The 12567-nt window shown below is 59.6% G+C and overlaps 1 protein-coding gene across 10 annotated transcripts in view; it reads left to right on the top strand.

The window, feature by feature from the left end:
• The window catches only part of KDM4B (lysine demethylase 4B), a 182186-nt gene that overhangs the window by 56348 nt on the left and 113271 nt on the right, over positions 1 to 12567 (top strand). For all 10 annotated transcript variants that reach the window (XM_033195839.1, XM_033195837.1, XM_033195836.1 and 7 more), the window contains exons 3-4: positions 4148 to 4313; positions 11660 to 11835. In XM_033195839.1, the coding sequence (XP_033051730.1) occupies positions 4173 to 4313; positions 11660 to 11835 (317 nt within the window). In that variant the 5' untranslated portion in view covers positions 4148 to 4172. The remainder of the gene's footprint in view (positions 1 to 4147; positions 4314 to 11659; positions 11836 to 12567) is intronic.

Below are 12567 nucleotides of genomic sequence, written 5' to 3'. Positions count from 1 at the left end.
TGATTTGCATGTCCGTGGTGCTGAGTGCTGCTGGGCACCTTTTCATGTGCTTCTTGGCCATTTGTCTACTTTGGAGAGCTGTCTACCCAAGTCCGTGGCCTGTTTTTTTGTTCGTTTTTAAGACAGGGTTTCGCTCCTGTTGACCAGGCTGGAAGGCTGGAGTGCAGTGGTGCGATCTTGGCTCACTGCAACCTCTGCCTCAGCCTCCCAAGTATCTGGGATTACAGGTGCAGACCGCTGCACCTGGCTGATTTTCGTGTTTTTATGGAGACGGAGTCTCACTGTGTTGCTCATGCTGGTGTCAAGCTCCTGGCCTCAAGTGGTCTTCCTGCCTTGGCCTCCCAAAGTGCTAGGATTACAGGTGTGAGCCACCACACCCACCAGCCTTGGCCCATTTTTCCTGGGCTGTTGTCTTTGCCTGTGAGTTGAGAGCCCCACTCCTTGGCATGTCACTGTTGTGAGCGTGTCGCTGTTGCCGGGCAGCTCCTCCGGCTCCTCCAGGGTGTCTGACGCCCCCAGTCATCCCATGTCATCTGTCTGCCACATTCCTGGTGACCTGGAAGATCTGCCGCAGGGCAGCATTTCAGTAAATTCCTTCTTACCTGTTTAGCTGTATTGCACGTGCGTCAAGGTTATGGCGTGTGGGGATTGTGGACCATTTTAGTTTTTCTCTTTATAATTTACCTCCTAAGCAATGTCATTTCAAAAGGCACAAATGGCTGGGTGTGATGGCTCATCACTGTAATGCCAACACTTTGGGAGGCCAAGGCGGGAAGATCACTTCAGGCCAGGTGTTTATTAGCAGCCTGGGCAACTTGGCAAGACCCTGTCTCTACAAAAACTACGAAAATTAGCCAGGTGTGGTGGTACACGCCTGTGGTCCCAGCTAGTTGGGAGGCTGAGACGGGAGGATGACTTGAGCCCAGGAAGTCGAGGCTGCAGTGAACTGTGACTGTGCCACTGCACTCCAGCCTGGGCGTCAGAGCCAGGTGCTGTCTCAAAAAACAAGTTTTTTAAGAAGTGCAGCAGGTTGCCCCTAGGGGGCCGTGGTGGGTGAAATGCCTGAGCACCTGTGCCGAGAGCAGCTCCTCGTGTCATGGCTCCACCTTCCAGATGGAAGGACTGTCTGGGTCTCCACAACGTGGGTTTTGATGCGTAACCTGCCACGAGCTCTTGTCATCCGACGTTGCAGTGTGTGCTGCTGGCAGCTGTGGCCACACCCTTTCCAGATGAGCTCCCACAGCCCTGCGAGGTGTGGGGAGCCCCCCGTTTTATTATTTATTTACTTATCTATTTTTTGAGACAGGATCTCTGTCACCCAGGCTGGAGTGCAGTGGCACAATCACAGCTCATTGAAGCCTCGACCTCCCAGGCTCTACCTCCCGTGTAGCCGGGACCACAGGTGTGCGCCACCGTGCCTAGCACTTTCCTGTCGTACAGAGCACGAGTTTGAGGCATCCCTTGGGCTGCCCAGCCCTGCCCCAGGCCCTGTCCTTCCTGGGCCCAGCTGGTCTGGGAGACACAAGACTGTGGCAGGCCCCATACTGCATAGGTCACCCTGTGGCCAGGCCTGTGGGGCAGGTGGGCTTTGATGACCTGGCCATCAGAGCCTGCAGAGGGGGATGGGCCAGCACCCCACAGGACTCTTGCTTGAGGGCTTCCTGGGAGCCGATGGCCCTTGCAGTGGGTTACGGGGAGGCAGGAAGAGGCCATGTGTGCGCCGGCCTGCAGAGCGGCAGCCAGAGATGAGGGCTGCTGGGTGGACATGGGTCCTAGAGCCTCCACCAGCTGCCAAAGCACAGGGGGAGTCTCACGCGGTCATGGCAGCGCCCTGGCGCATAGCATGCGACCCAGCTGTGTGCCGTGTAGCCTAGGCCCACAACCACCCCTCGTGGGCCTCTGTGCCCTCCTCAGTCAGCTCGGTCAGCCGTGGCACCACCTGTGATACACAGAGCAGGGCCAGGGACCCAGTAAGTGCTGATGTGGGGACCCCTGCGACCACCACCACGTCTGGACATGGGGACCCCTGCGGCCACCACCACACCTGGACGTGGGGACCCCTGCGGCCACCACCACGCCTGGACGTGGGGACCCCTGCGGCCACCACTGCGCCTGGACGTGGGGACCACTGTGGCCGCCACCGCGTCTGGGCACCATTGGTGGCAGATCCAGGGATGGCCTCAGGCCTTTTGCCGGGCCTCTAAGGGCTGAAGACCAGTGGGAGGCCTGAGGTGACCACGTTCTGCCGCCCAGTCCTCCCAGAGGACCACCCTAACCACTGGCTACTGGCCCTTCGTGGCCATTGGCCCAGCTCAGGCCGGCATCGAGGGTCCCACAGTGGTCCAGCTGCAGCCTCTGTTCCCTCTGAGCTGGTGGCTCCCTGGTGACAGTGCGCAGGCCCTGGGTGAACACTGCATGGCCACGTCCAGGTGAGAGCGGGAGGTCAGGTGTGGCGTGGGGGGGCATTCTGGCGCCTGTGGGGCTGGCGGGGTCTCAGGTGAGGATTAGGTACTGTGCCCTGGCTGTGGGCGAGGGGCCTGCTGGGACAGTGTAGTGGCCTGGGAGGCCCCGCACAGTCAGAGGCTGGTCTCTGGGCACAGGCAACTCTGGTAACTGTGACAGACGCCCTGCCTTTACAGACACTGTGACTGTCTGCATTCCTAGGCTGCGTGTGGTCGCATGCCATCCACGGTGCACTCGGGGCCTCCTGTGCAGACATTGGCCTTGCAGCTGCCCCATGAGAGAAGCCGCGAGGACTCTGCACAGAGCAGGGGTGGTGGGCAGGGCCTCAGCCCACGTGGGCTTGGAGCTGTGGGGTTTTGTCAAACCCAGTGAGGGTCTCTCAGCCACAGCCCAGCCAGGGGTGTGACGTCAGGGCTGGGGCTCAGAGCTGGGTATAAGCCCTGTGTGCTGCAGGCGGGGTACGGGGTGGACCCAAGGCAGTAGGGGGAGGCCAGGGGGCACCCCCGGCTTTGCTTTTGCCTGGATGGAGGGTTCTGTACACCGGTGCAAGCCTAGCTGCGGCCTCCCTGCCGTCCTGAGTGGATTTCTGGGTGCATGCTGCCCTCTAGTGGCTGTGGTGGGGGGCGCCTTCAGGAGCGGGCGGCTGTGCCGTGGTGGCTGGGAGCAACCCCCTGCCTTGCTTTCTCATGCTCTAGATCACTTTGGGGGTCACGGGGTGGGGAGGTGGAGTTTGTTATTTTTTTTCTAAGTTTTTGGGTTTGTGTGGACTAAGTTCCTTATTTCCAAATCCTAGAGGAATTCTGTCGTCTTTCTGCCTTTGGAGACTTTAACCTGCCAAGGAGGACCCTTCCCCAGAGTCTGTGATCGAAGTCCTTTCTTGGTCGGGGTGGGCTACCAGTTCCCACCCCGCAACACCTGGGGCCAGAGGGAGCTGCTCCCGCCCGCAGCCTCCTTGGAGAGGACAGTCTGACTCTGGCGTTTCCAGGCGGGTGCTGGCAGTGGATCACTTGGCCTGGAGACTCAGCTGCAACCCCCATTCTGTACAGGGCTGGTGGGCTGGCTTATGACCCGCGTGACTCTAGGCAGCTGTGATGGCAGGAAATGAGCCATCCTGGGTGGGCCTACTGCTCTCCTGGGTCGGGGTTCCTGCCGGGGCCTGAGTTCCGCTGGCAGCAGCCAACCAGCCCACCGTGACCCACAGGCCTGCTCCGAGGGGTGGGTCCACCAGCCCTGTAGCGTGTGACCCTCGCCCGTGGCCTCCCACACCTTCGAAAACCTGCAGGTACCTGCCGCAGTCTCTCGTGCGAATCTGGCTCAGAGCAGAGAGACCGACGTGCAGCGGACGCTGACATACCTGGGGCGTGCGTCCCTGATACGTAAGCCTTTCTCTCCGAGGCACTGCTTACAATGAGCGCACTGGCTCCCGGTGTCGCCTCGGCTCGCCTCGGAAACTAGGACACCTCTGCTTCTCGTTAGCTGCAGCCCTCGTGCCTTTTGTGCTCAGCAGAGTGACGGGGCCGCTCGTGGTTTTCTCTCCTGGCCTTGCTCAGCCGCGAGGGCCTGGCTGCCTTTGTCCTCCTGGCGGCCGCGGTATTTTTAGCACGCTCCATTCTGAGGGAGGACGGGCTCCAGAGGCCAGGCGTGGCGGCACCGCTGGTTCACCCTCTCTCGTCTTCCTCCACAGGTGTGCTTCCCGCACAGCTGCAGCCATGGGGTCTGAGGACCACGGCGCCCAGAACCCCAGCTGTAAAATCATGACGTTTCGCCCAACCATGGAAGAATTTAAAGACTTCAACAAATACGTGGCCTACATAGAGTCGCAGGGAGCCCACCGGGCGGGCCTGGCCAAGGTGGGTGACGTCCTGGCCCCAGCGCGGCCCTCCATCAGCCTGCACCGCGGGCCTGCGGGCATCCTGGGTCCCCGCTCAGCCGGCCCCACGGGCAAGGCCCGTGCATGTGGAATGTGTTTCGGGGCCGCTCCAGGCTCGTTTACCAGCACCTGTTTGTGGAGTTCCAAGTGTGCCAGGCACCATTCTAGGCCCTGGAGTTGAGAAGCGGCCGGTGCAGGCCCTGGCTCCAGGGAGCTGGCAGGTGGTGGTAAGGACACAGCCACACTGCAGTGAAGTCCAGGGGCTGTGGGGCTCCAGGTTGTTCTGGCTGTGAGCTGACCTCTCACTGAGGAATGTCAGGAGTCTAGGAAGCCTTCCAGGGGTGTTCAGTGCCTGGGAAGGCCTTACTTTCTTTGTCAAACAATTTTTTTTTTTTTTTTGTGAAGCTGGGTATGGTGGTGCATGCCTGTGGTCCCAGCTATTTGGGAGGGTGAGGTGGGAGGATTGCTTGAGCCCAGGAATTAGAGGCTGCAGTGAGCTATGATCATGCTACTGCTCTCCTGCCTGGGCAGCAGAACAAAACCCTGTCTCAAAAACGAAATCAGACCAAACCAAAAACAGTCTTTTTGAGATGGCAGTGGCTTTGTCAGGAAAGTTTAAACAGTGCAACAGCGCAGGTAGAAAGTGACCAGGAGCCTCCTCCCTCTCCCGACCCAGTCACCCGCCCTCTCCCTGGAAGCAGTGCTGTTACTGGTTCTTCTCTCTCTCTCCTGGCATATTGTGCACATGTGTTTGTGTGTGCATGTACGTGAATACAGACAGCAAATCTCCAAACCCCATGTGCTAAGTATCTACAGTACCATGCTGCTCAACTGGGCATGGTGACCCAGGCCTGTAATCCCAGCATTTCGGGAGGCTGAGGCAGGAGGATTGCTTGAGGCCAGGAGTTCGAGACCAACCTGGGCAACACAGTGAGATCCCATCTCTACTAAAAATACAAAAATGAGCCTGGTGTGGTGTTGGTACATGCCTGTGGTCCCAGCTACTCGGGAGGCTGAGGCGGGAGAATCACTTGAGTCAGGGAGGTTGAGGCTGCAGTGAGCTGAGTTTGCGCCACTACACTCCAGCCTGGACAACAGAGCAAGATCCTGTCTCACAAAACAAACTTAAAAGTCCGTGCTGCACGTTTCACGGCTCCAAAGGTGGCTGCCGTGGTCCGTGAGTCTCTGTGTTCTGATGTGAGCCTGTTCGAGAAGTGCTCCACCCCTCAGTGTGGAAGACGAATCATCTTTGCATTTTGGATTCTTCCAGTTGCTTTGCCATTTGACTGTCACTGTTCTTCCTCAGTTGGGCCAGGGATCGGTGGGCATTCTCTACACACGGCCAGAGAGTGAATGCCTAGGCTCTGTTAGCGACAGAGCAGCCAGACACCGTGTGAATGAAAGTGCACAGCCCTGTGCCGGCACAACTTTATTCCTGGACGCTGGAGTGCAAACGCATATTGTTTTCACGTGTTCTGAAATCTTCTTCTCTCCTGCCCTCCCTCCCCCAGCAAAAAAAGCCTTCTCAACTCATAGGCTGTATAGAAGCAGGAAGGGGCTGATTTGGCCCGAGGGCCGCAGTTTGCTGAGCGCTGAGGCCGCCTGCCTCTCTGGGCCTCGTCCGCCCTGCCCCTCCCTCCACTACCCTGGTTTTGGTGGATTTGTCATTAGCCTTCATCTCTCTCCTAGTGACCCTTCAGTATCAGACTCACGTTGTTATTTCTTTGTCTGTGAGCCGGAAAGTGAGGGAAGCAGCCTCACACCGTCTTCTCTTCCCCTCCAAGATGGATTTTTTTTTTTTTTTTTTTTTTGAGACGGAGTCTTGCTCTGTCGCCCAGGCTGGAGTGCAGTGGCCGGATCTCAGCTCACTGCAAGCTCCGCCTCCCGGGTTCATGCCGTTCTCCTGCCTCAGCCTCTGGAGTAGCTGGGACTACAGGCGCCCGCCACCTCGCCCGGCTAGTTTTTTTTGTATTTTTTAGTAGAGACGGGGTTTCACCGTGTTAGCCAGGATGGTCTCGATCTCCTGACCTCGGGATCTGCCCGTCTTGGCCTCCCAAAGTGCTGGGATTACAGGCTTGAGCCACGGCGCCCGGCCAAGATGGATGTTTTTTCTGTTTTGAGATGGGGCCTGGCTCTGTCTCCCAGGCTGGGGTGCAGTGGTGCGATCACAACTCACTAAAGCCTTGACCTCCTGGGCTCAAGCAATCCTCCAGCCTCAGCTTCCTGAGTAGCTGGGACCACAGGGGTGCGCCACCAAGCTGGATTTTTGCCTGTAACACACAGTGACGATATGAGAATGACGGCACATCTGTGTCCGGGTCAGAGCGGTGGGGCCTGCTCCCGTCCCGGCTTCAGTTCTGTCTTTAAAAGGCTTTGGTCCTCCTGTCTGATCTCAGACTGTGTTCTCTGGCCCTCTAGGCCACAGGCTGCTATCCCAGGAAGGGGCCAGGTCCTCCTCCTCCTCCTCCTCTCCCTGGTGTCCTTAGGGTAGGTGGGACAGACGTGGCTTCCCTTTATCCTGGCATCACATCTGCCTCTGTCTCCTGCCCTTGACCTCCTTCCACATTTCCCAGGATGCAGCAGCCCTTTCTGCCTTGGGATCCAGGGCGTCTGATGTCAGGAAGTTGTGGGGAATCAGCATCTCAGACCGCCCTGCGCTCTTTTCCAAGGCACCTTTAAATGCCCACCTGTCACTTCTTTCTCGTCCTTACCTGCCACCGAGCTCCGTGGCCGCAGCGTTTCCGGCTCTCTCTGTCTTCCACGTGGCGGCCTTGGCTGCAGCCTGGGTTCCCGGGTGGCCTGTCCTCCCCTGCGCCTGCGCCCTTGCTCCGCCCCTTCCTCTCTGCCTCCTTGGCTGCTGCCTCTTTGAGCCTTGATGCCACTGCTTCAGGCTTCTGCACCCCACCAGGCCAGTTCCCCCAGAGACTCTCAGCTCCAGCGTCTTAGGCCAACGTGGGGAGTGTGGTTTCCCTGCCTTGTGTTCTGCATGTTCCTTCCCGTGCCTCTCGTGTGCTGCTTTCCTTGCACCGATGCGGAGAATCCTTTCTCAAACTGTGGAGGGGGCTGGGTGGTAAGGGGCTGTCCGGGTCCCATGCTATGGAGGGGACGTGTGTGCACGTGTCGGTGTGACTGTGTGTGTGTGTGCACAGGAGACTGAGGGGGGAGGCGGCTCTCACACAGAGAGCCAGAGAGCTTGGCAGCTGCAGAGTCACGTTGGCACCCGCATGTGGCACACGCACACCCCCTTCTGCAGCTCTGTGGGGACAGATGGGCTCAGGGAAGCATCTGCTCTGGCCCTGGGCAGCTCTGCATCTTCCAAATGGGGGGCCCTTGGCTCGGGGCTGCCAGCCTGTTTGGAGAAGGAGCACAGTGCCCTGCTGGTTCTGAGCAAGCTGTGGGGGTGTTGGGGTCCCCCCTCACCCTGATCTCCCTGCCTTGACCACCGTGTGTGTGTGTGTGTGCATGTATGTGTGTGTAGGGGGGCCTGGGAGTTTCCTGGTTCCATCAGAATTGTGTTTGGTTATACATCCCCCTGCCCCCAGCAGAGGTCCCCAGGCCCGATGGAGCTGGGTGGGGGTAGGAGCTGCGGGTTCAGCCCTGAGAGGGCCCTGGTGCTGTCAGTGCCCTGGGTGCCGGGAGCCCCTCACTGGAGTTGCTATGGCCTCCACATGGGGTGTCCCCGGCCACTCGGGAAGCATTGAGGTGAGAGGAGCCCTGCGAGGCCCTGTCGGGGGTCCTGTTGGGAGGGGTGGGAGCTTCCGGTGCCCCGCCACCCCACCAGCTGCCTCCTAGGCGGGTGCCAGCAGGGGAGGCCCTGGCCGCCCTCAGCTCTACCGCCTGCCAGCATCTGCCTCTCTCGCTGTTGGCACGTGGCCGGTCGCCTTCCTGGCCTCAGCTGAATCTGGCCCCCCCAGGAGCCCGTGTGAGGCACTTCCTGGGGCTGCCTGCAGCCTGGGAGGTCTGAGTGTGGCAGTGGAAATGTCCCCAGTGGCTTTCAGTGCCTTCTTTTCAGCCTTCCCCGCCTGGAGCCCTCCTTCTGGATTTGCGTCTCGGCAGAATGTGGGATGTCACTTCTGTCCTCTTCCGCCCCGTGAGATTTTCCCAGAGCCTTCGGGTTTGAGCCCAGCTGGAAGTGGCCCTCGTTCACGCCGCCTGTCAGCACCTGCCTGGGCTGTGTCACCTAGCGTGTGGCTCCGTGTGTGCGGCGCAGACGCCGTGGGGGCGTTTGGAGCCTCCTGCGTGGCTCCCAGATGTCTTTACTACAACAGTGCCCGCTGTGGAGGGGACAGACGAGCAAAGTAGCCCGAGGCTCTTTCCAGAGCAGAGGAATCGGGAGCAAAGTGTTTTGGTCATTTAGCAAACTGGGATCACAGGCCCGCTTCCTCTAATAGCACTGAAGAGGCCAGATCATGGCTTCCCCTCGGCCAGCAGCTTTGGCGTGGATTTGGAGCCGAGCCAGGTTCGTGGAACCCTCCTGCAGAAGCAGACTGGGGCTTCCTGGAGAGCGGGGAGCAGCGCCTGTGTGAGTCAGAGCAGCGCTGGCCCGTGGAGTCTCTGATCATACCGCTCAGTTCTCTGCAGGAGCATCTCGTGTCTGGGACACAGGCTCTTTTGTTTCTGTCTCTCGCCTTTCCGCTTCTGAATGTCTTAGTGTCTCACTGACTCTTCAGCTGCTCCCATGAAATCTAAGAGAACGGCAACCCTGCAGCTGCCCCAGCACCCTGCCATCACACAGCCTGTGCCAGGGACAGGTGCCCCAGCCGCCTATTGCACTGTGGCCACAGTGGACATGGAAGGGGTGGAGAGTCTCCAGAGAGAGCCGGCGCTAACCTGGACCATCCTTTCCTTGGGACCGGCCTCGTCTCCGTTTAACTCTAAATTAGCGCTTCTTTTCGCTTGGCACTGTGGACTTGGGGCTGCATTGTTCTCCGGGATGGGGCCATCCTGGGCACTGGCAGGGTGCTGAGCAGCTTCCCTGGCCTCCACCTACCTCATGCCAGGAGCACCCCCAGTCGTGACAGCCACAGATGTCCCCAGACATGGCCAGGTGTCCCCCGGGGGATAAGACCCCCCCTCAGTTGAGAGCCACCTGCTCGTTGCGGCTGCTGCTGCTGTTACTGCTTTTGCTAAAGGAACCTGCGCATGCCGGCCACGGAGGCAGCACCTTCCTGTCATTAACAGGCACCTGGAGGATAAGTGTTTTCATTGCCAAGCAAAACAGTTTCTTCACTGATGTGATCGCTGGGTCCTTGGGGACAGTAAATGGATTTCATCCGTTCTGGAAGCTGCCAGCAACGTGGGCCTCAGCACACAGCTCTTCCCTCGGTGGCCCTGAGCGTGGAGGGCGGCTTCCCAGAGTCCTGGCAGAGGAGCTGAAGCGGGTGGGTTCGTTCCTTTTCCCTGTGCAGTGAGTGGCCTGGTCCTTTTCCCTGTGCAGTGAATGGCCTGGTCCTTTTCCCTGTGCAGTGAGTGGCCTGGTCCACCCCTGGAAGGAGGCACGGGGCCTACAGTGCCCACCCCAGGACTGGGTGTGGCAGCCCCGGAGTGCCTGTGGGGCCTGCACAGAAGGTGCCTGGTGCCCACAAGGCACGTGCTGCCCACCAGCAATCTGGAATCTGGTCTTGTCAGCCTATAGGCTCACTTCCCACCGGAGGAGGGAACGTGAGGCCGGGGACAAGGCCAGGAGCCCGGGGTGAGGCGTGTACCCCTGGATAGCCCTGGTCCCTCAGCTCCTGAATGGGGTGAAGCCACCGGGTTCTGGCTGCCGCGCCGCCTCTGACGGGTGCTGGTCCTTGTCCTCCTCTGCTGTCCTCTCTGCAAGTCCCAGTGTCTGAGGTGGCCTGGGGCTCCTCCGCGGTGGCAGAAGTTCACACAGCCTCCAGGCTAGGGGGCTTGGGCCATAGTCTGCCCTCCCACTCCAGGGTGCCCTGGGCTGTGTTGTGGATTGCTGTGTGCCTCAGTTTCCTCAGCGGTCAGATGGGAGCTCTGCCATTCCTCCCACCCAGGGGATGCGTGCGCTGGGCCCCAGCACACTCTGCACAGTGCCCAGCTCCGCACAGCTCCTGTCCTGCCCCACGGCCCCTGCCCCCGTCCCATGTGGTGCTGTCACCCTCCCCGCGCCTGTGCTTCCTGTTGGCCCACTCCAGGCGGGGCGGAGGCCCATGGGGGCCGGATCTGTTTCCCAGTGATTCCTAATTCCTAGAACTTGGGTTGCCCCATAGTGGGTCTCAACCAAGGGGAGCCACTGGAGCGAGTGTCTGGGCTCCAACCCCTGGTCTCCAGCTGCATGTGGCCCCGGTGGTCTCTTGGTGGACAGTGGGTGCCGTTCTCATTTCCTGCTGCCAGAGGGCGTGATGAGCTGCAGTGCTTATAACCAAGCATGAAGATTCCCGTTTTCAAAAATGCCTTGCCAGGATGCAGCGGCTCACACCTGTAACCCCAGCACTTTGCGAGGTTGAGATGGGAGGATCAGTTGAGGCCAGGAGTTCGAGACCAGCCTGTGCAACTAAATGAGACTCCATCTCTAGAGAAAATTAAAGCATTTATCCATCCTGGCTAACACGGTGAAACCCCGTCTCTACTAAAAATACAAAAACTAGCCGGGCGAGGTGGGCGGGCACCTGTAGTCCCAGCTACTCGGGAGGCTGAGGCAGGAGAATGGCGTAAACCCGGGAGGCGGAGCTTGCAGTGAGCTGAGATCTGGCCACTGCACTCCAGTCCGGGCGACAGAGCGAGACTCTGCCTCAAAAAAAAAAAAAAAAAAAAAAGAGAGAGAGAAAATTAAAGCATTTTTTAAAAATTAGCTGAGTGTGATGGTGCAAGTCTGTGGTCCCAGGTACTCGGGAGACTGAGGTGGGAGGATCGCTTGAGTCCAGGAGTTGGAGGCTGCAGTGAGCTATAGTTGTGCTACTGCCCTCCAGCCTGAGTGACAGAGCAAGAACTTGTCTCAGAAACAACAACACTAAATGCCTCCAAATACGAGTCTCTGAGCCTCGAGATGTCGGAACACACGCACCCAGTCCTAGCTATGTTTGCTGAGTCTGTAATCCTGCATACATGTGTCAGGGTGGGCCCTGGGGCTGGGGGGTGCTATACCCAGCTTCCCAGGTCTGGGGGATGGCTCTGCCCTAGCAGGTGAAGCTCTTGTTGGCTGCAGAGTTTCCTGGGGAGTTTGATAAGGCAACAGGGGGGTTCTTGGTGCCCCAGGGGGTGTCCCGAGGTGCAGATCTGGGGGTGCTGGTCTCTGGGGAGCCGGCGGCACAGTCTGCTCTCTGACCCTGCCCTGAGGCTCTGAGGGAGCCGCTGACTCCCGTCTCGGTCTTGCAGATCATCCCCCCGAAGGAGTGGAAGCCGCGGCAGACGTACGACGACATAGACGACGTGGTGATCCCGGCGCCCATCCAGCAGGTGGTGACGGGCCAGTCAGGCCTCTTCACGCAGTACAACATCCAGAAGAAAGCCATGACAGTGGGCGAGTACCGCCGCCTGGCCAACAGCGAGAAGTACGCGGGGCAGGTGGGGTGGACCTGACCCCCGTCCCCAGGGCCACACCTGCTCATGGGGGCCCTGGGGGCAGAGAAGGTGCAGCACATGCAGCCCCAACAGCATGGCCGGCCTGCTCTGTGTGCCGTGTGGGCTGTGGCAACCCCTGCTCCCAGGGTGGATCCGGACCCTCTCCCGGCCTGGGCTGACCCGTGCCGCCCTTGCCTCAGCTTCCTAGGGCTCACCAGTGCGTGTCGGGCTGGGACCGCGTCCTCCACACCCTCCTGTGACACCTGGGCTGGGGGCCCCTCCTCAGAGAGGGCTCCCTGGCTCCACGTGGGCACATGCACAGGTACACACGAGGGCACCTGTAGACACGCATAGGTACACAGCACATGCATGTCCATGCGCAGACACACACGGGTACACATGGCACACACACGTTTCTACACAGGCACACATGGGTACACGTGGGCACGTGCACTGGACACAGGCACACACAGCCTCATACACAGGTACACAGGCACATCCATGTGGGCACACCTATGGGCATGTACCCAGGTACACATGGCACCTGCGTGTACTTGCAGCATTCCGAGTATGGCTCCCCGATTCAGCAGGCACAGCCATGCAGCCTCTGTGCTGTGCAGGTCCATCCTGTCGCCATTCCTTCCTCCCTGTCTGTGGCCTCCACCCCGTAGCTCTCTGAGGTTCGCGTGCCTTGTGGCTCTGGCACCAGAACGGAGCCTGGT

Source organism: Trachypithecus francoisi, unplaced genomic scaffold (genome assembly GCF_009764315.1).
Source record: "Trachypithecus francoisi isolate TF-2019V2 unplaced genomic scaffold, Tfra_2.0 Lachesis_group5, whole genome shotgun sequence".
Taxonomy (NCBI): domain Eukaryota; kingdom Metazoa; phylum Chordata; class Mammalia; order Primates; family Cercopithecidae; genus Trachypithecus; species Trachypithecus francoisi.
The sequence above is the reverse complement of the archived record's forward strand: the minus strand, read 5'-3'. Positions and strand labels throughout refer to the sequence as shown.